Source organism: Cataglyphis hispanica, chromosome 10 (genome assembly GCF_021464435.1).
Source record: "Cataglyphis hispanica isolate Lineage 1 chromosome 10, ULB_Chis1_1.0, whole genome shotgun sequence".
Classification (NCBI taxonomy): Eukaryota; Metazoa; Arthropoda; class Insecta; order Hymenoptera; family Formicidae; genus Cataglyphis; species Cataglyphis hispanica.
This window is the reverse complement of record NC_065963.1, coordinates 6446377-6468656: the sequence shown is the minus strand read 5'-3', so window position 1 is coordinate 6468656 and position 22280 is coordinate 6446377. Positions and strand designations below refer to the sequence as shown.

General features: G+C 42.9%; 1 protein-coding gene across 1 annotated transcript in view; it reads right to left on the bottom strand.

Moving 5' to 3' along the window:
* Positions 1 to 15894, bottom strand: part of LOC126852323 (neurogenic locus protein delta) — a 43730-nt gene extending 27836 nt beyond the window's left edge. The window contains exons 1-2 of the mRNA XM_050597013.1: positions 14346 to 15894; positions 9028 to 9330 (exon numbers count right to left, since the gene is read on the bottom strand). Of these exons, the coding sequence (XP_050452970.1) occupies positions 9028 to 9330; positions 14346 to 14405 (363 nt within the window). The 5' untranslated portion in view covers positions 14406 to 15894. The remainder of the gene's footprint in view (positions 1 to 9027; positions 9331 to 14345) is intronic.
* Between the last annotated feature and the right edge of the window lie 6386 nt (positions 15895 to 22280).

Genomic DNA, 22280 nt, shown 5'->3' with positions numbered 1-22280 from the left:
TACGGGGGATCGGAATGAAATCGGCGAGGAATCGCGATCGAAAGAAGGCGCGCTTCTTTCGCGGGAACAATGCGCCTTGGCTCGTATACGTGCGCGTTTGTGTTCTCTTGTGCACCGGTAGCGGCGATTACCAACGAGCAGCGTAGTACATCGCTGGAGGGAGGGGTAGAAATCCACAGGATGATAAAGACGATCAGGACGAAGGAGATGAAGAAGGGAAACCGCTCTTGTTCTGGCAAGTCTCTTCCTCGCGCGGGAGACACGCGGAGAAGAAGAATCGCGACGAGAGATTCTCGGCGACGACGGCGACGGGAGGAGAAAGAGGTTGCGCGGCCGCCGATGCGATAGAACGAGAGGCGGCAGGCGCGGCCGGCGCGATACGAGATGATGAGGAGAGGAGAGAGGAGAGGAGCGAAGAGAGAGAGAGAGAGAGAGGAGAGAGGGGAAAGAGGAACGAGACTCGCTCGCGCGGCAGTCGGTTCCCACGGCTGCGCAGCATACCTCCACCTTCTCTCGCCTCTCTTTTCCCTTCTTCTCCTCTGGCTGGCCCGTTCCTCTCTTCTCGGGTCCGCGTGTGCTCCTCTTTCAACTTCTCCTTCTATCTCTTTCTCTTACCCGCACATATATACGCGCGGCGCACACAAATATGTATTTGCCATCGTTGTCTCGCTCCTCTTTTCTCTCATTCACTTCCTTTCTCTCTCTTTCTCCGTCGACTCGCGTTTCTTCACGTACGTACCAACAGGACGTATAGCTTCAATCTCGGCGCGCGTGTATATACACGCGCGTATTAATCATCTTGGAAAACGATCGCGAGGTGGAAACGGATAGCAACGTATAAAGACGGTGGTCGAGTGTCGTCGTCGCTCGTTATCCATAATTTTACCCTTCTCTCTTCTTGAAAGGATTGCGAAAATTTCACTATTGGTTTCATCATTACCCATCCAATTTCGCGAAAACATGGAACCTACATATGGAACACGCTTGGGGACATCGGCACCTTCAGAAATGAGAGGACGCGTAAAAATAGATGAGTCACAGATGGACACATACCATTGTGATTGCGATAGTCGCGATGTAGCCGATTTATAAAACGACCCGAAGGTCGAACGAGAGGAGGAAGAATATATCGGCGAGTGGACCCGAAATCCGAGTACACAGAGTATTATCTCGAAGCAAAAGAGAGAGAAAGAGAGAGAGAAAGAGAACTCTGTTCGAGGCACAATGGTATTATTCACAAGTTGTGTCGAAATTCTCCGAAATGAGGAAACACGTATGAAAAATAATATTATCACTCGAAAGTGGAATCGAAGCCTTTGTGAATGGCTGCCGCTCCATTCCTTCCTCATTCGTTGTAATGCGAACAAAAGTCACGCTTTCACGGATCATTCTTAATGCGAAACGATGCGGCCTCTTGTTTTATTAATGCACGCTTCGATCGGGCCGACCGATTACCATTTTCAACTTTCGACTCTTATTGTAATTATGGTCTGAATGTAAAAAGAAAATTCTGCTTTTATTAAAGACAAAAACATTACGTAATTTTATTTCGACAAAAAAAAAAAAAAAATATTCAATCTAAGGAGTAATCGGGAAGAATCGAGGCTTGCAACGGGGCGATGAAGTAAGTGATGAATAATGGCTATTCTCTATCGTTCATGTCGAGCGACACTATCGCCCAAGGGAGACGAGTAGTCAGTCAGTCAGTCAATCAGTCAGTCAGTCAATAAGGTTCACCCGCGCGCGCGTGCATCAGCTGATGCGTATACCTGGCCTGATGACCACGTGATACGGGGACCCGGAGAAAGAGAGAATGAATGAGAGGGTGGGGCAGATCTCACATATGCTACAATTTCGCCGCGTAGCGTAAAAGGGAAGGATTGGAAACAGCCGGGCGCAGTGACGTCCTACAATATAGGCCGATGATCAAATTTTAAGAATCTTCGCGTCAAGGAGACGCGATTTTTATCGCGCAAAAGGATTCAATTAGTTTGAAATTATTATTAAATTCCTACGATTAATCGTCATTTCTCTTGCGTAAAAAAATTATTTTATATTACTTTCACATTTTTTGACATCTGAACTTTATACACTTTTACACCGGATACAGAGTCGCAGAGGTTGCCACATAGATGATGCTATCGTATTTCACACACGCAGGCCGGCAGACAACACAAATGGCCTTGGGATAAAAACCTATTTTCACCATTATCGCGCGGGACCCTCCTCTACTTAAGGCTTCCTTATTTTCTCTTTTTTTTTTTTTTCTTTACAGCCGAGAAGATGCGCGTGACAAAAGAGCGGCCGGAAATAAATAACACCGGCCCGAGCATGGGAGAGGAAATGAGTTGAGAAGCGCGCTTCTTCCGCGTTAAACGGCACCCCCGGGCGACGTCATAATAGCGATCTGCGAGAAAGAGAGAGGAAGAGAAGAAAAGAGACCGGAAACGTAACGATGCACCGCCGTTATCCGAACTCATCGCTTCTCTCAAGGGAATAAATTCAAACCTGAACTCGATTGGTCTGTGGCGAAAGGGAACTTCCCGTATTTTACCGCTACGTTTGCATCGAAATCGCAAAGGGACATAAGGAATTTATTCTTCTCAGAAAAAAATGATTCGCGATCTCCTCTCACCACTGTACAGAATGTCCAATTGTGTTTGATCAATTAAAATATCTTGGAGATTAAATTAGATTTTTCTTCCCGTGCCATTTTAATTTCGAAGGGATATGATATAAAAATAATTTTTCTTTAGATGAAAACATTTAAGGTGAAGATGGTATCAAGAAGCTTCTACTTTTTAAATATTATTATAATTGTTTTCCTTATGCAAATCGATATTTTTATTGTTAGTCATTCGAAAGTATATGATCATTAAAAAAATCAGGTTTGAAATATTTCATAATCAATTTAACGTGACATAAAAATAAAAAACATATATACACATATTAATCTCATGAATAATGAATCAGCCTTTCGAAAAGAAGATCAAAGCGTTTCGCATAACACTGACAGCGGCTTTGAATCCAAACACAAAAATTTATTGATAGATCCCAAGTTCGTTTTATATTACGATATGCAAAATAGAAAGAGAAAGAGAGAGAGAGAGAGAGAGAGAGAGAGAAAGAAAGATAAGAAAGAAGGGGAAAAAAGAAAGAGATGCAAGAATTGGCCGGTAGGGAAAAAGAGGTCGATCGCGTGCGAGATTCTCTTCTCGCAACACGAGACTAAAAATACGCGCCGGTTTAGTTTCGGGAACGTCGCCGTCGCCGTCGCCGTCCGCTTTCCTCTATCGCACGTAATTTATGTTAAACATCGGGAAGCGTCGCGTCGTGTCGCGTCGCGATGCGCCCCAAAGTACGTTATTCGTTCGACCTTTCGAAGGCGCTCGTGCTCGAAAGCTTCTCGTCTGGGACGCGAATCACGCAGCCTTTTCGGCCGTGGGACCCACGACTCAGGGCCCCACCTTTCCTCCCCCTTTCCCTCCCTGTTCCATGATTCCCATCACTTTCACGATCCCCTCGTCTCTCCGATCCCTCCTCCTCCTCCTCCTCACTCTCACTCTCTCTCTCTCTCTCTCTCTCTCTCTCTCTCTCTTTCTCGAGTCTCGGCCTCGCAATCACGTTCCGCGAAAATGCATTTAAGAATGCTTGCGACGTTGCTTTTATCTCGACAATATATTCGATCGTATCGTATGTTATTTATGAGAGGAGAAGGAGAAGAAAGGAATGCGAAGATGATCCATATATTTTTATATTACACACGTGCATTAATTTTTAACGCATTCCTCATAGATCCATCTCGATGTCCTTCCTAAAAATCGGCATTTGCAATTATTCCAGTCCGATTATTCGCATCATCTCCATTAATCTAGATAATCACGATATTTCCCGATTCTTTTCTTTTCCGATTTTTTTACGCAATAACCCCGTTCATGCATCATCCCCGACACCGACGTCCCCTATATATACATAACGCGTGAGATTATCGCGGAAGGAAGTTACGATGATCGACTAAAAATAGAACGGCGAATTCCCAGGCGATCTTACAAAAGCGATGAGAAAGAATGGAAATACGTACGCGCGTGTGCGCGATTAGCGCGCGGAAAGTCGCGCAACTCGCGAGAGGAGAGCGCGCGCCACGCAACTCGCGAGCACAGTGGCCGCACTGTCGCGGGTCGCGCCTCGTGCTGTTTTAATAAGGCGGCTCGTGTACACGAACGTAAAGCCAATTAAGGCGCGCGCATAAGAGACTGTTGCCGACCGGCACGCATGCACGCACGCATAAGAAATTGCTGCGTCCGCAAAGGTTACGATTACGTATCGAGAGATCAACCGCATTATTATGTATTTATATAGAGTATATATATATATATATATATATATATATTCATATATATTTATATGTATTATATTCATATATATTCATATATATTTATTGAAGAGATCCTGCCCTGATTTTTCAAAGAAATTTTATATTAACATGTGAAAATTTCTTCAGAAAATATGTTAATTCATGTTTAAAAATATATAATTTATTGCAAAAAGATTCTAGAGAACTTTATATATAAAATTTCTTTAAAAAATATTAAATATATTAAATTCTAAGTATATTAAAAATCTTGAAGATATTAACAAGTGAAAATTTCTTCAGAAAATATGTTAATTCATGTTTAAAAATATGATATACTTTATAGTAAAAAGATTCTGGAGAACCTTATGTATAAAATTTCCTTAAAAAATCAGGGCAGGATCTCTTCAATCGCTTGCATGTAATTTTTCTAAAATGGCGAGGCTGATGATGTAAAATGTCGATTCGATCATACATTACTCGATTTCGTTGAGTCGAGTCGTTAATTAGTCAAAGACATCTAATGAATCTATCTTGGGGCCATAATGAACGAAGAAGGCCGTTAATTCGCGCGTCTCTATCGCGGCACGGAAGTGATTTACACGCGTTGCACGCAACTGTTATTTATAGTATATTTTATCGGTTCTCGCTCGTCTAATGTTCGCGCGTATACACACGATCCGAATAAGCGGAGTCATTTTACTAATTGCGAACTCGGCTGTGATCAGTCGCGGTAACAACGAGTTAATTCACTTTTTCTTTTGCCGTCGCTCGTTACACATCGTAAAATCGCGCAGAAACGAGCGTTATAAGTAACGAGTCGTTTTTGCAACGATATTTATCGCGATATGCGTCGATAAAAAAAATAAAGAGACAGGTTAATTAGTAATGAAAAAAAATATCTACATGCATGTACATGTTAATGTGTTTGCCGTCATTAAATCGTACTCGGTAATAGCTATTGGAATAAAATTTTACATCACCGCTTCTCCCCACGCGCATGCATTCCTCTTGATGCGAAACCGATTGTACGAGAGACTTGGAACGTAGTCGACGAAGCCGCTCTCGCGCGCTTTTCTCTCAAGCTACGAAAATAAATCCAGTACTCTAAATAGCGATTGCCGGTGGCTTACGTCGGTTTCCAACTATTTCGCGCCGACGACGGAACGATATCCGGAGCGAGACCGTTCGCCAGAAATCGGTCAGGAAACGTCCAAAAAGCTCTTCGCGAAATTACGACCGCGTGTCGAATCGTCTTCCGAGAATTCGAGAGGAGGCAGTCGTCGGCTACCGACTTCAGACTTTGACGCCGCTACACATCAAAAGCCGCCGGGGGCTATCGACAACCGCTCTAGGGGATAATTTCGACATTGGTGCGCGATAATCCTATCTGCCGCGGTGCTGCGGGTTTACAAACCACCGGCGGTAAATGTCGAAGAACGCACGTGCCCGTATATCATCCGGGCGTAGGCGAGAGAGAGAGAGAGAGAGAGAGAGAAAGCCAACTTATTTTGCTTTCGCACAGGTCAAAAGTCTCATCTGTTCAATACACTTGCGATATCTAGTATACGAAGAAATGTGAATGTAACAAGCATATCAATATTAAATATATACATTAAAGAAAAGAAAAAGTTAATTAAAAAATAAATTTGTGAATAAGGAAAAGAAATAAAGCACACAATGTAGAAAAAAAATATATATATATATAAAGAATAAATGGAAAGAGAGATAAAGATGGAAAAAAGATGGAGAGAAACGAGCGCTCGTTAGAGGCGTGAGGGGCGCCATATGGGTTAGTAAATTTAACTTTGCAAGCGAGAAAGAGAGAAAGAGTCACAAGGAGAACAAATGAGAGAGAGAGAGAGCACGAGGCAGGAGGAGTACGTGGGAAGTGTGTAGAGGCGCAAAAGAGGCCCCGGCCATCTGCTGTCGGCGGCGGCGGCGGCGGCGGCGACTCTGCAAGAGCGGGCGGTCTCATAGAAAATACGCGAGCACCGACACGAGAGGTTTGACGTGCGCCCAAGGATGCTGCACGTTGGCGCGTCGCTTGTTAGTTTTAGCACAATGGCCCGATCTCATTGAGTCATTCATAAAAAAAAGGATCTTTTTTTTCTCCGCCCGTCTGACCTCACGGACTTTTCACGTATTATTTAGTCTACACTTTCTTCTCTTCCTGCGTGCATGTTTATTAAATCAATTTTTGAAAAATATATGTATAAATCTCACTGACAAACAATCCGTACGATTCGATTCGATGCATGTTTCATGAATAATGTAAAGCGTGTTTTTATCATAACCTTGAAAATGCTTATATCATCTATTCCTGCGCTTGTTGTGCCTTATCAATGCTATATATAACATCGCTTCCTGATCATGGCCAGAAAGTTTAATGCATAAAATGCATAAAATGGAATAATGAACAATAATATTAACAAAATTTTATCTAGAAAACTGTCATATTATTTATGTCATTTAAATAAATTATAAATATGTATCTGAAATATATCGAGAAGTGGATAAATTTCTCGATCATTCGATCCATCTTTTATCGATCGCATTTAAGGCGAGCATGAATTATGTCGTCTGCGAAAAGCAAAACATCGCTAAGCAATAGCAAGCAGCATCAGCAACGGTAGAAGGGAAAGACAAGTGTTACTCTCCCTTGTTGTTCTTTTTTCCTCTCTTTCATGAGTGCACCGACGGCTTGCGTGCGCACGCGCGTCAAAGCGATGCCGAACGCAACCCTTATATGTTCTCTCTTTCTCGTTCCTTTAGCACAATCAATCTGTCTGTACGCGTTGGCAGCCAGCAACGCGCAAAAGTAGGAAGGGAAAAAGCAGATGCGAGAAGAGTGCGTCGATCCTGCGCACGTTGCGAGCACGCGAGAAGAAAAGAAAAAAGAAAGGAGCACGCAGAGACGATAGAAAGTAACTAACACTCGCCCTTTTCGTTAATTGCACGCGACGAGCGAGACGGGAAATCAAAGTCGTGCGAGCGTGCGTTGCGCCGCTCGCCGACCTGTTGCAAATGCGACCGACGACGCGTGCAACGTCTTCCTCCCTCGGCACGCATCGCACACGTGCATCGAAAATTATAGGGTGACCGGCCGGATAAACATCTCGCCAATGTATTTCGAACCCGTCGATATACTTCGTAATTCACTATCGTCCGGTGAGGATAAAAATTTCTATTGTTTTTTTCTACGATATCCACCCACGCACACACACATATAGGGTGATTAATCGGAGAAAACGGTCGGTCATCTCGATCTGCCGCGAAACGCGATCTCCTCCGAGAGCTATACGAATCGAACGGATCCTCTCGTTCGATCTTCTAAGCACGCGAGAGACTTGCCAGCCACTTCCGCGCTAATTAGTCGGCCGGTTATGTACCGCGGAATCGAGAGCGAGACTATTTTCCGCGCGAGATAAAATCATATATATATATATATATATAAAAAGGATCCGTGCGACTTTGTTTTTGCGCACGTAATTTCTCTGCGCGTGTCTCTTATCTACGTTCCGGCGTTTGCTGGAACGAGACCGAGTCAGGTAATACGCTCTCCCGATTAGCATCCGTGACCAGCTGCGGTCAAACGAACGGAAAGCATTGTTCTTTTCCGAGAGTCCGCATCGCTGTCGTTTTTTTTTTCTTTCTTTTCTTCTATCTCTTCGTTATTCTATTTATACTGTTAATTGGAATTAGAAATGATCGAATCTAAAATTGACTATAAAATAATATGCGTCTATTTTACATAATAGATCATTACGAAAAATCTGATTTGATTTTAAATGAAAAATCCCATATCGCGTCACCGGCAAAAAACTTTCAATCCTTATCCATACGTCCTTTAATTATAAAACGTGTCGCGAATCTTTATAAAGAAAAATATCGATGATTGAGTTTTCCTTCATTTTTTGTAATTTATACCACGCGAATTTATGTGGAACATGCTGCGTTATCTGTTACCACACGGTCGTCGACATTTCATACTTCCCACATTGAAAACATTTATGTTAATCTGAGACTCTAGCAAAAAATCAACGCGCACACGCCTCTCGTAAACATATCGCGTAAGAGGTTGTTCCCGAGTGTTTTGTGAAAGTTTATAAATCATCGTGTATAATTCGACAATGATATATCTGGTCTATCTTATGTGTACAGGAGAATACAATGTATCATGTTATTATTTCAAGAATACAAGAGATATCTTGCCAATATTACAAATCAGCTATAGAAAGTTTAACAAACTTTCTCTTAATAAAAAGTGCTGAGAAACTAAAATAATCTTTCAAAATTTTCATTCCAGAACATTTACATAATTTCGTAGATTCACTCATCGCTTCATTATCAAAGAGATTTTTTTAAAAAAATTTATGTGCAGTTAGTCTTACTGTTAGATCAACAAGAGAAGACTGAAATATTAAAAATGATGTTTCAAACTGTCTCTAAATTTTTTCACAATTGAAGTGTGTTTCAAAATTAAAAATATCTTAGAAAATACTTGATCAAATTTTTATCAATATATATCATTTTATCGAAAACTATGATCTGATAAAATTAAAGGCTTGTTTATTCAAATATCCTAATTAATTCAACAATGATAAATATATCTTTTATGTAGATTTTTATACATATTTAAATGACACGTAAAATATATCAGAGAGACGACTTACCGGCCACGTGAACTCGAACGGGAACCTGATGGGGTTGGTAAAGCTCGGCAGGGCGGCGCTCGTACTGAGGTTGACCACGTTCTCGCCGAGAACGGGCGTCACGACGTCGCCGTACGTGCACGGTGACGTCGTGTCGATCTTCACCTGGTACTGCTTCAGGCAGACCCGGAACCTCGTCTTGCATACACCCGAGCATTCGCCCGTCCTGGACGCGCTGCCGGAACAGCACTTGCCCAGGCTGTCCTTGCCGTACTCGTTCACAAAGGACTTTAGCCTCAGCTCGAACATCCCCGAGGCGCTCACCTGTGAAACACATTGCGCATTTTAATTCCCTCCAGCGCACGCATCGAGACTTCGTTTCCGAGAACTCGCACGAATTAAGAGATATTAGAGATATTAACATTAAAATTCAAAAAATTAGAAACACAAAGCATTTGAAACTAAAAGGAATCGTTAATTTTGAGCAACGTGCCAGTTCATTCGCCTAATAACATCTGCAACAATTGTATATTATTAAATCAATAAAAAGTTTCTCTCTCTCTTTCTTCCTTGACAAAAAAAAAAAAAATAAATAAATATGAAACATTGAATTATAAAAATATTAAAAATCGTGCTTGGCATTATATAGCGTTTCATAAAAAACTTTGGCTTAATTCTTAATCATGAATATTGAAAATTATAAAAAGTCCTTTTCGAGGGGCGTCGAATATTGCAGGGCATCGCGAGAGTATCTTTAATAGCTCCGCGTGGGATCGTAATGCGATCTTAATAATGTCGGTCTGGTCGACAGTTGGCGGCGAATCATCATGAGACACATGAACAAGACTCGCTATCAAACGAGGCCTCTCTCTCTCTTTTCTTCGTTCGTGAGACAGGGGGGTCATCGTCGTCTCGTGCCCCACGACGTGAAACGCCGCAGGAGCACGTGTGCGCGCGCGTTTTTGCGGACGTGTCACGCACGTCTCCCAGGAGGAGAGAAGCGGAGTCGATCCGACAAAAAGCTCACACGCGTCCCTCCTCTCTTTGCACAAGAACATACAGCATCCCGAGACGTTGCCGCTCGCGCTTCGCCATTATAATCGAATTACGAAAATACGCCACGATTTACCGCAGATTCGACGATTTAGGTTTTTATCCGTGTCGATTCATGTTACGCTCAGTTTAGTTGACTATTTCTCTATCTCTTTAGAAGCGGAAATGGTGGTCAGCGGTTTCGCAAACGTTCAAAATAACAAATTGCAGAAAATTTTTTCCTTAATATCTTTATACGATGTATTAAAAATGAAGGAAATTGTATCATAGAGGGAATAATACTGATAGTGAGAAATGTCTCCCAGAAATGTACTTTTAATATTCTAAAGCTTTTATTAATTCAAATAATATCTCTTATCTCGATAAGTGAAGAAAGAATGCATTTTTTTTTCTAGTCACATTTGATCAACTACCAAGATGCTATTAGTAAAACCGACAGGAATATTCCTTTTCGAAATCCATGTGGATATAAACCGCCTGCAAAAAGAGACCGCCCAAGCTCGTAAATGCATCAACGCTCTAGTTAGCTCGCGAAAGCGCTTAACGAAATTACCGAGTGAAGAACCGGCTCGCAAAATACAAAGTGAAAAAGGACGCATCAATCGACGCGTTTTTCGACGATATAAAGTCGTGCTCGGCGATTAACTAGCGCAATTGTCGCGACTTTGTATGGAAAGCTAGTCAGTGAAATATACCAATCTCCGTTTTTATATCAATGTTATTTGCCATTGTTATTTTTTTATTATATTATTATTATTTTAATATTATTTGACATTATTTTTTTTTGATTATGTTAAAAAGACAAGCCTGCTAAACAAAAACTATAAAATAAAGAGGCAATTTTCTTATCTGGAAAAAATGGAGAAAGCACACACGCTAGTCGGGGTTCAACGATTTCTGCGAGCTATCGATATATTTGCCCCCGGACATCATTTTTATATCGTGTAAACACGCAGCGCCAATATCCAATATGCGTCTCTCCCATTTTCTGTCAACGTCGTCGTTGTCGTCGCGACGCCGAGAGTGCTCGACCACCATGAACACGATCATCTCTGTGTGTACGTAATGGAGACAAGCACACGAATACGCTTCTAAAACGGTGCTTCCCACGAGATATTATATAGCCGAACGCGCGGCGAGCGCTTCTTTAAGCGATATTCGAACAACGAGCTCGGCATTGGCTTTCCTCTTATCGAACTTCTCGTCTCGCGATCGTGTATCTCGCGCATCAATTGCCACTGATAAATTCGCGTCTGCCATCGAAAAAGTAAAAATATTCTCGTGTATATATCGTGCCATATATTAGCTGACATAAATCAGCTGACATTATTATATAGATAGTGCACAAACGTTTTAATGTCATCAAAAGTTAAAAAAAATTCTTTTATAAATTCGGATTTTGTATATACTTGATATCGTAGTTATAAAAAATGAGCCGAGTTTTCATGTAAATTTGGAAAATAAAATACTCTACGCGACGACCTTGCCTAATATAAATAAACGTTCGTTTACGAATAAAGCCTGTACCGCGGCACAATTCGATCGATTCGCGGCAATCGGTTATTTTTAAAACAAAAGACTGAATAATAATGGATCATTTTATTTCATTTTCGTGCGGTAATCGCGCGCATTACTTTTCGTCATATTTACGATGTACTATATATTTCTATTTTACTCTAATGCAGCTGCCTGGTTTTTATTTACTAAGACACGCGAATACCCTTCGCGATAAGAACGGGTTTCTCGTCACTATATCTGGCGTTGCATTTGAAGCGGGATTTACAGTCGATGCACTTAGTGGCGAATCTCCGTCCCGTTAGTCCGAATCTCGCGAAAGTAAACGATTAAACGAGCGCGCGACGAGAGTTGCGTACGACACACGCACCGACGCACGCACGCACCTCTTCACGAGGAATCTCATTTTTGGCGCGCTGGAAAGTTATTCTGGGAACCGAGAATGGCCGCCACGCGTATTTACGGATACACACACACACACACACACACACACACACACACCACGCGGCGGCAACACCGAGACGGAACGGTGCGTTTCGTCACACACAAAACGCACTTTCGCCGCCCGGCTCACCCTTCAGACGCCTTTGAAAAAAGCGGCTCGCCTCCGATCGTGACTACAACCGATCGGTACACCTATCGGCGTCACAAAGGATGTCGCCAACCGAGATGCTGTTAAATCCTGCGACGAAGAAATCGAGAATAAGCGTCAAAGACGCAGAGCCTTTAATGTTTGAAACCATCGCTAGAAGTGCCATACGGGGAGAGAGAAAAGAGAGAGAGAGAGAGAGAGAGGAGAGATAGAAAAGCGGGGTTAGACACTTCTAAAAGAGTGCATCTCCAGATTTAGAGTTGCGTGCGCTACCGAACTCTGTCGTTAGGGACGGTCTTACTGTTCTGGATGGTGAGAGAGGAGAGAATTTTATGTGCGTTCGGAGAGGAACGGATCCTCCGAAGAGAAAATAATATCTTGACAGAAAACATTGAAGACTAAATAAAATTAACTAAACCGTATGAAAAATGCGGAATAAAAAATAATTAAAAAATTATAAATTATGCTAGACATTGTTGATGTTAAAAAGCGTACATATTATTTTAATATTAATTAAATTCGATAAATTAAATTTAGGGAAGATTCTAGAAACAAAGTCACTTTTGCGTGCTTCGAATAGCGGTCTCGGCATCGCTGAGAGATAAGAGAATCGTGCACGACAAACGCGAAGGATCAGCAGACAGAGAGAGAGAGAGAGAGAGAGAGAGAGAGAGAGAGAGAGAGAGAGAGAGAGGAGGAACGTGCGAGGAGAAGGGCAAGAGAGGATCCGAGGAGACATCTCTCCCAGGAAGAATTCCCTCGGAATCTGTGCGGAGAGGAAACCGAGAGAGAAGAAACATTATAATACCCGAAAAATGCACTACCTCCTCGTCGCATTCAGTCGCTTTTATAAGAAACGCGGCTTTGAGAAACTTAAATCGCGACAATCTACAAAAAAAAAGGAAAGATTCTCCTCTCGATATCGCGACCGATTCGAATAAATTCGAAATGATTTCATTTTTACGAGGAAAATAACAGCCACAAGAATGAAAATATCTCTCGAGATTCTTGAATGGCTGATTCATCTGTCAGATTAGTGCTTAGAATTTAGCAGAATACATTCTTCACATCGCCGTGTAACAACTAGAATGAGCTGTCATTCGCCGTTAACAAATGTCATCATCGAGGAATCGATCGAATATTTATCCGCGTCGAAATTTTTTTTTCCCTCACTTTCGATCTCGATTTTCACAATCTTCGAACATCTACTTTAATACTTTAAGGTCATATTTCCTTGAAATATATTATAAATATAATCAAATTTTATCAAAAAGAAAATTTTTCTTTTAAATCTCTAACATAAGGAAAACTGTTCGTGTATTACTGTCTATTTAAGAAAAAAAATTCGATTCCTAAATAATTCAAAATAATCTAAAATCAATATACGAGAAAATTAAAGTCGAAAATAAAAACAAAATTTCGACTTATACAAGATATCGAAGAATGAGAAGATTCATCGCGAAATACGAAAATATTTGAAGTTGAGGGGCGGTTACTTTATTACTCGCATTACACGCAAACGTAAAACGCGCTCGGTTACTTTTAAGGCGGATAGATCCGAGTTTCTCGAATATGTTACGGATGGTAATAAGATCTCGAGTCGATTACGTCGATGCTATTCCAATCTTTCGCATCTACGGCGCCTTCCATTCCTTTTCTCACACACAATGGCGATCTATATACATAAAATCTACATGCGGGCGATACATATCATATATATATGGACGTTTGTTCCGAGTATCCAACATTATCGAATCAGATTCATTCATCGAATCGCGATGCCCAAGGTCGAGCGCCGACACACAAGTTGACAAACCTCTCGCGGTAATAATTACGATGACAACACGCGGCGAGTACTACGCACGATTTACAAGATCAGCCCTTCATTCGTATATACACTACTATATAATATTTCGAGAAAACACGCGTCCTTCTGTCAATTCCGCGAATCAGAAATCATACGGTCATCTCAACGTTTTATACTCAGCATATTCGATATTAAAACTTTCAAGCGACTTTATTTGCGATAAAGAATCGAAATATATCACAGCTTCCGAAATACAATCGGCTAATGTTGACAGATCAAATTCCTCGTATTCGAGTTGGAAAGAGAGAGGCGATAAGTATCGGAAAAAGAAAAAAAAGATATATATATCTTTTGAGAAGAGCCGTCACTTACCGCTCGGGGCGTCGGCAGGAGAACGACGGCGATCGTCCACACGAGCATCGTGGTCCACATGTTGACGCGTCGCTTATCCCACGGTGTTTTACGCGGATCCTGAGCGGCAGCGGGCTGCTGCTCGTCGTCGTCGTCGGCGTTACCTGCTCGCCGCGGCGCCGCCGGGCCGCTGCTGCATAGCCGGTATATCGCGCCCGGTACTCTCGACGATCGTCGTCGCTTCCCCGTAAGCGGGAAGCCGTCGTCGCGGAAGGTTTCGTCGCGAACCAAGTTATGTATATTATCCCGCGGCGGAAAAGCAACCCTCCGTCTCACCACTTTTGCACTCGCGCGCGCCGCTATTTTATTCCTTTACGCGATATCTCACTTTTTCCTTTTTTTTACACACTTTGCCGTTGACACACTTTATTCCAGTATATCCGTGGGACGACGACAGACTCCGCCGTACATAAGTTGTATAAAGTATTCGCGAAGGATTCTGTCTCTCTCTCTCTCTCTCTGGCTATCTCTCTCTCTCTCTCTCTCTCTCTCTCTCTTTTGTTCTTCACCGATGTGAACGTCGTGAGATTCCTCTTCTCCCTTTTTTCCTTTACGAGTCACGAACACGACGAGTACCCGTCGCGGTCATACTTCTCAAAATAAAAAAAAAAAAAAGAGGAAAAAGATGCCGAAGGATCGAAACGGACGCCGGAACAACACTAGCTACGACGCTCTCGTCCTCGCCAACCGTCGCAACAACGACGAGTCACACACTGAATCAGCCGTGGTCGCGCCGCGAGGAATACTCCCTCGGCGATCGGCAGCGCCGTGTTCGAGGGAAGGGCAACGGGTCGCGGTGGAGGGGAACCGATGGTGGGGAGGAAGAGGGGGGGGGGGACACTCGACGGCGGCGGTGGAGGTGGAGCCAAGGATGTCCGCACACGGATCGCGTGACGGAGTCTCGAGGATGAACGAGAGAGTCAATGCGCCCGTCTCGCGCGATCCCCTCTCCGCCGAGGAAAGGGGATGAAAAAAGGGGCTCGACAGGGGTGGATTGGGACGCGAGGGGAGCGTCCGCACAGAGATTATCGCTGACCGAAGTCACCGGCTTCGCGACCGAAACTAGTACTGATCGTCGCGTTGACGAGATGTGTCTGTTGCCGTTAGCCGAACCGGCGATGTAGCGCGAAAACTTCAAAAAAAAAAAAAAAGAGCGCGTTACTTTCGCCGCAGAAAGGATGCAGTGGAATCGTCCTGTCGTCCTCTCGTTCTCCTATCTTTCGTCTTTTTTTCACAATTGTTTCTATCTTCTCCGCGTTGACTGAAGGTATCGTACGTTTCCCTCCTCTTGATTATTATTCTTCTCTCAGGATCACCGATGTACGTACACGCCACTAAATCGGTCGCACTAGCGCCACACCGCGGCACCCGCGTCAATTATCGCCGAACACTCTCTACCGGCTCGGGTACCAACGACAGATGGCGAACCCCGGTCCCCTTCGTTCCCTTGCAGGAATCAACCATATATATATATATATATATATATATATATATATATATATATATACGAGAGAGATCTCCGTTCTTCTCCCGCATTCGCAAAATTATCTCCTTTCGCTGTCAGCGTTGAGTACTACTCCCTACTCCGTGTCTCCTGTGCGTGTGTGCGTGTGGGGTTGGGCGACGAGCGATCGCGCGCGCGCATACTCATCACAAAGTGCAACCCTCGACTGGAGGTAGCGAGGCCGGGAGCACCCCTACTTATAATTGTGGTCCCGCCGGTTCCCCCCTCGTCGGTTCGGAGCTGGCGGAAGAGGGGTTGCGCCCGACCGAATCAGAGGGGTGGTGGTGGATGGCGGCTGCGCCGGTGGCGCGACGCGTGGGCCTGCGGGACGCGCGGGGACCGTACGTACGGGCAGGAGGGAGCGCGCGGCAGCGGACCGGGAGAGGGGCGCGGAAGGGAAGGGGGGCTGCCGCCAAGAGGCAGCTGCAGGCCGGCTGCACGCGCCCACCTCCACCACCGCGTGCGTAGTCCCTGCGTACGACACCCTAGCCACTCGTGCGGACTTCTTGCCTGCCTGCTCGCTCGCTCGCTCGCGGACACCTCGGGGCGCTTGCCCCCTGCCTGCACCCCCCTTCCCGCGCGAGAACGTTGTCCACGGTGGCACACAGCTCGCACGATTCTTCTTCCCCCTTTCTCCCCTTTCCATCCTTCTCGGTCTCCCCCCCCCCTCCGCCGCGAGCGTCACGATAATTCGTACCCCATCTACGGATCCGACGGCACGCGCCGTGTGCCACCACCTCGCGTGTGACGTCATGCCCTTCTTTTTAAGCGTATTACGTTTCTTACGCTCGCGACGAGAGTACGTGCGTATTGCGTAGCGCGTGGCTGACGTACCGATCTGCGGCGGATTGTTCGTTCGCGATACCGAAGGGGCGATCGCGCGAAATTGTTTTGGATATCAAAGTGATCCGTTTTGACAGATGGATATATAGGAAAAAAATTGCGGAAAAGGATTTCACGGTTGTCAATCGTGGCATTTTTTCGATGCTATTTTAAATCGTTTAAAAATTATTCAGATGTATAAAATTGTACAAGGATCCGATGGATAAATAAAAAATAATCGAATGAATAAGGTATAAGCGATTATTGAGAAATTTCAACGAGATGAGGATAATTTGAGAGAATCGAGGAATCGAGTTGCCGATGTAATTAAGCCGCGCTGTTACTCCGATGCACCTGCAACCAGCCGTAATATGTGTCTCACAGAAATATTTAAACTTAATTTGTCGGCCTGAAATTCCGCGCACATGTCAGAAGGCATTTTGCCAGCCGCTAGTGGTCGTACGATCATATTCGATCAGTTATCATAAATCAGTTAATGAAACGCCATTCGCGGAGAAGTCACGCGAGGGACTTTACGTTCGGAGCTGATTAATCTCGTATGAGATTGCGATTATTGATCGATATTTACATTCGACGCAGATTTATCGGTTGTACCCATCAATGGTATACGAGTATTTGAAAATTCGACATGACATATTAATATTAAATTTCTTTCGGGTTGAAACGATTGCAAAATTGATGCATCGCGATTGGAAATCGGATACAAGCTTTCTTTTTCTACGGGCAAGTTCGATAACTCTGTGGTACGTGCCGCACGAAATAACCGAGTTTCGACGGAGATTCGCGTGGAAGCCCCCTAATCTGGATATTTGCCAACTGCCCTAATTCAGGGGTTCACTTTCCTAATACCGTATAACGTTCGGGCACACGCCGAGGCAGCGATTGCGCGTCATCTGCGCTTCCTTCCTTTTCATTCTTCGAATCTTTCGTATCCCGATTCGTCAATGTTTGTGTAAAAAAAAAAAAGATTAAAGCTAGCTTTCCTGTCTAAAAAAATCCGACTTAAATTTTTATCAACATTTATCATTTCGTCAACTAATTCTCAACAATTAAAACTTGATGATAACAAGCTCTATTTTAACACAGATAGATTAAATAAAAAATTCTCGTTATCTAATTGTATTTTTAAAAGTTAATTGATTCACGAAAAATCTATCATTTTAAATAAATATAATTTTAATTTCTTCTTAAAAATTTGTTTCAAACTAGATTGCATAAAATGCACACATCAGATCTCTCCGAAAAAACAATCGTAATTCATTAAGCTCTTATAATACTTGCAATATTTATGTTTATCGTAGATATATAAATTCGTGTTACATATGACGTTATGCACATACACACTTGCCCTACAATTTTTCTGACACCCTTTGTCAGGATCAGCGAGCTCGTGCTACGCAAAAGTCTAACGAACGAGGGCACATACGAACCCCTCATCGCCCCTCTCTCTCTCTCTCTCTCTCTCTCTCTCTCTCTCAACTCTATCTCTTTTTCTCTCACTCGTTCTGTCTGTCTCTCTCGGCGCGTATTATGCGGGGCATACGACGCATCGGAGTACTATACGGGGTGACAGATTATTATGGCGCGCATACTGCTCCCCGGTGCAGGGTATTGTGCCGGGGTACACAATAGTCCCCGGACCTGTCTCGGCCACGCATCCATGTCCCTCATTGTTAGTTAGAGCGCGCGGAATCGTCTCTCTCTCCGGCTCACCCCTATCTCACCTTCATTCCGGATTTTGCAGGGCTTGCCTTGCCAAGTGCTGCAATAAATCCGCTCCGCTATTAAAGCAGACTCATTTCGATTTATTTGCAGCTCCTCCTGGAACAGGCGGGCCGCATTCTTATTAAAAGATTGATCATTATCTGTTATTAGACTTCCCGATTTTTTACCAAGGGGATAAATTTCTTTTCTGGATATAATAAAAAATAATACATATACATATCTCTTTCTTTTCTTTATATTAAAAATTTACTGTTATATGTATGAAGATAAAATAAGGGGAACACTGGAAAATGGAATAGGAACAAAGCCGCCGACGGCTGGTATAACTGATAAAATCCCGGTCGCGTAATCAGGTAAACAGAATAGTGATAAGGTGCCGCTACGCAGAACAGGAAGCCTTTGTTGTTTTCTTCGCCGTGTCTAACAGAAAGAATAAGGACGAGGATAAGGAAGGAGAATGAAGGCAGAGGCATCGCGTCACGATACCCGTAGCTGTACAGTGTACTTCCGGTCACGAGGTGGTTCAACAGGTCAGACCAACGGGGGAGCCAGATGAAACCACTTCCGGCCTCGTCGTTCCCTTCATGCCCCCGTCTTTCCTCCCCATCTCGCTCCACGTGAGCTGCGCCTCTCTCTTTCTTTCTCTCTCTCTGTTCCATCTACCTTTTATTTTTCGACACCCACAGATGCTCAAATCAATAGGCTATCGATATCATTTTTCGAGGAAGAAATAAACAAAATAAATGATTTATTTAATATAGAATACAATATGTTAAATATTTTGGAAGAAAAAAATTGAGAATTAATTATATAATTGAATTAATAATTGAAAGAATATAAAAAGCCTCTCTCTCCTGATAAGTGATAAAACTATATACAGTATATGAAATAAAATATCAATGGGAAAAGTTGCTGCCGCAAATTTTTCGAAATTCTATTCGAGACTCTGTATCAATATTTATCTTAACCGTATCAATCCGAAAAGATAAATTAGTCGCAAATATATACAAGATCTACATATGTCACAATATAATCACATTCACACATTCGTATATCTACTCAGGGCAATGGATGTCTTTTCGTAGTACACATATACGTACCTATACATGCGAATTCATCACGCGACTCCCTTCTCTTCGTGTTCCTTCATATCCGTCGCTCTTCCATTCATATATACGCATAAGCACGAGCGCAAAAGCTCACGTGCGACCGAGACCGCGTTGCGGTCTCGGATAGCACATGCTTGCTGTTTTTCGCTGGTATGCGTGCACTTTCTCGCGCGAGAAACGACACACACAGAAAACGACTCAATGAATTACCGTCCGGGAGTTACGGATTGCATTTCCGTCGATTCTACCTTACGGGGACGAAAGATTTATTCGATGGATGCATGCGCACAACAGTAAATTGCGATAATTTTGACGAATGTGATATACGAAAAATATCTTATTCTCTCATTACGAAGACACATATGTATTCTTTTACAAAGCTTAAAATTTAAAAGATTATATATAAATAATGGATTATATAAAAATACATGTATTAAAATAAAATAAAATTCTTAAAATACGTATTAAAATAAAATAAAATTCTTAAAATTTATATATATATATATATATATATATATATATATATAACTCTTAAATAATTATTCATAAATATCATAATTAAAATTTACAATTTTATGCGATTACACATCACATGCGATTCGTGTTTTACATTGTATTCTTTTTAATTCGCGAATGTTTCGCGAAATCTCGCTACGAGCGTGACGAATGAATTTTTTTTTCCTCACCCGGCATCTGTGCATCGCGAATTCGATGAGGGAGCCGGCGGTAATACCGCTTAATTACCGCAATTCGTTACGCAAAAGCAAAGTATGTTAATTTGGGAATATTATCGAGTTCAATCTGGAGCTTACGGCGACGGTTTGCTTCGCTCCACGGAGATATGCCGCAGCTGAGCCGCGAAGAGATCAGGCTGCTTGATCTTAATCATTATACGAGCTTCGTGAATTTTATGCGACGATTATGCTAATCAGGGATTTGCCGTGCTCAGAAGACAGAGAAAGACATAGTCTTAACATTGTAATAATATTATTCAGAAAAAGATTTTGAAAGAGTTTCAATTATTCTGCACTTCCTCCTTTCTCCGCAAATCTTTCTTTTATCGCGAAAAGAATTTTAGCGCGATTATATCTATTATATTTAAGAATTAATAATTAAAATTTTTTTTTTCCTTTTCGTTAATTAATACACATATTGCATACATTATAACAATATTTTTGCAATATCATTTCCGTCTTTATATGTATTAATAAAGTAAGAAAATACGATTATCTTTTTATTTGATATCGGGATTTAAAATTGACAATCCCTTGCGCGCCGTAATTCGCGTTCTGGCGGAGTGCCGAATAATAGCCGCGATAAAACACGTCGGATAGCCGAGGGAAAGCCGAGAGCTGGGAAAGTAAACACGGAAAAGGATTAAGTCGAGTGCTTGCGAATCAAACAAACGGCGCGCCGTGACTGCTTTTTCGGCTGTGAGAATTCTGCCGCTCGTGCAAACGAAATATATCCGTCCGACCGAAAACCTTAGAGAGATAAAGGGAGGACTTCCCACTCTCGTTTCTTCCTTCCGGTTTCTATCTGAGCGTCGTAAAACGGCCCCGCACCCGCCGCTGCTACACCGGCATGAAATCGCGCGGATCCACCTGTCGTCGCGTAAAGTTTTCTCGGAAGGCCGCTTTAAAGCGACGAATATTAAGTCTGGTAGTTAGAATATTAAGCTCAAGAACACAAATAATATTTTTAATCCAACTCTTTCCATCTAAAAAAAAAAAAACAGCGTGAAATTGCATCTATAAATTAAGAGAAGAATAAAATTATATTTTTTTTGCTCTGTATATTTTCTTACATGGAAAGAATTATGTTTCATTAAATGAGTAAGATTATATTTCGACGAAAAGGCGCGCAAGATTGTCTTTTATCGAGCCATTTGCTGAATCAGCGAAATAATATCTCTCTCCGCCCCCTCCACTTCTCGAATTATCGCCGCGAGGAGAAAGTTCGTGACGAAAAATGCGTCGACGTATTTATAGCGATTTAATGTGGGCGCTTGGTCGGGTCAGCGTGATTCACGTAATGACTCGTAATCCTCTGTCGAATCCACTTAATACTATTGTGCAGTTTCCGAGCGATTGGTAAAGATTCAACGAGGGTCACGACGATTGGGGAGGGAAGGCGGTCGAATAAGTCCCTCGGGGCATAAGTGGACGCACGTATCCCGAACTCCACCTGGAGAGACCCAAAGACGCCCGGTTGCTTAATCGCGATTTCGCCGCAGCTGTCAATACAGCACGTTCCAGATTGCCCTCGCGAGGGAATATCGCCTCTGTTTTCAATCTCGACGAGTCAGGAACGCAGTTCGCATGAAGGTCATCCCGGGAAATATTCATAAATCGTCCTGTTCCACTCTCCTTGATATATTTTTGACTCGATAAGACAGAAACAAAATCAACTTCGACGTCTTTTCACATTTTTTCCGGATATCTAAGCTTTGATTATTGGTTTGAAATCGCACGATATCGATAAAATCAAGTCTTTCTCAAAGCGAGATTTCCTTGACGTAAGGAAAAAGAAATTTATTTCAAATTATTTTTCCAAATTCCTGGTTTTCTCTATCAGCCAGCGGTGAAAATTTTCTCGCCGAAAGGGTACAAGCACGGGGCCTCTTCGTCCGGATACGAAAAGCGTGGTGGAGGGAGAGACGGCACGCGTGCCACGCGCCCGAGCTCATCCGAAGGGCGGCGAATGTGCACGAGG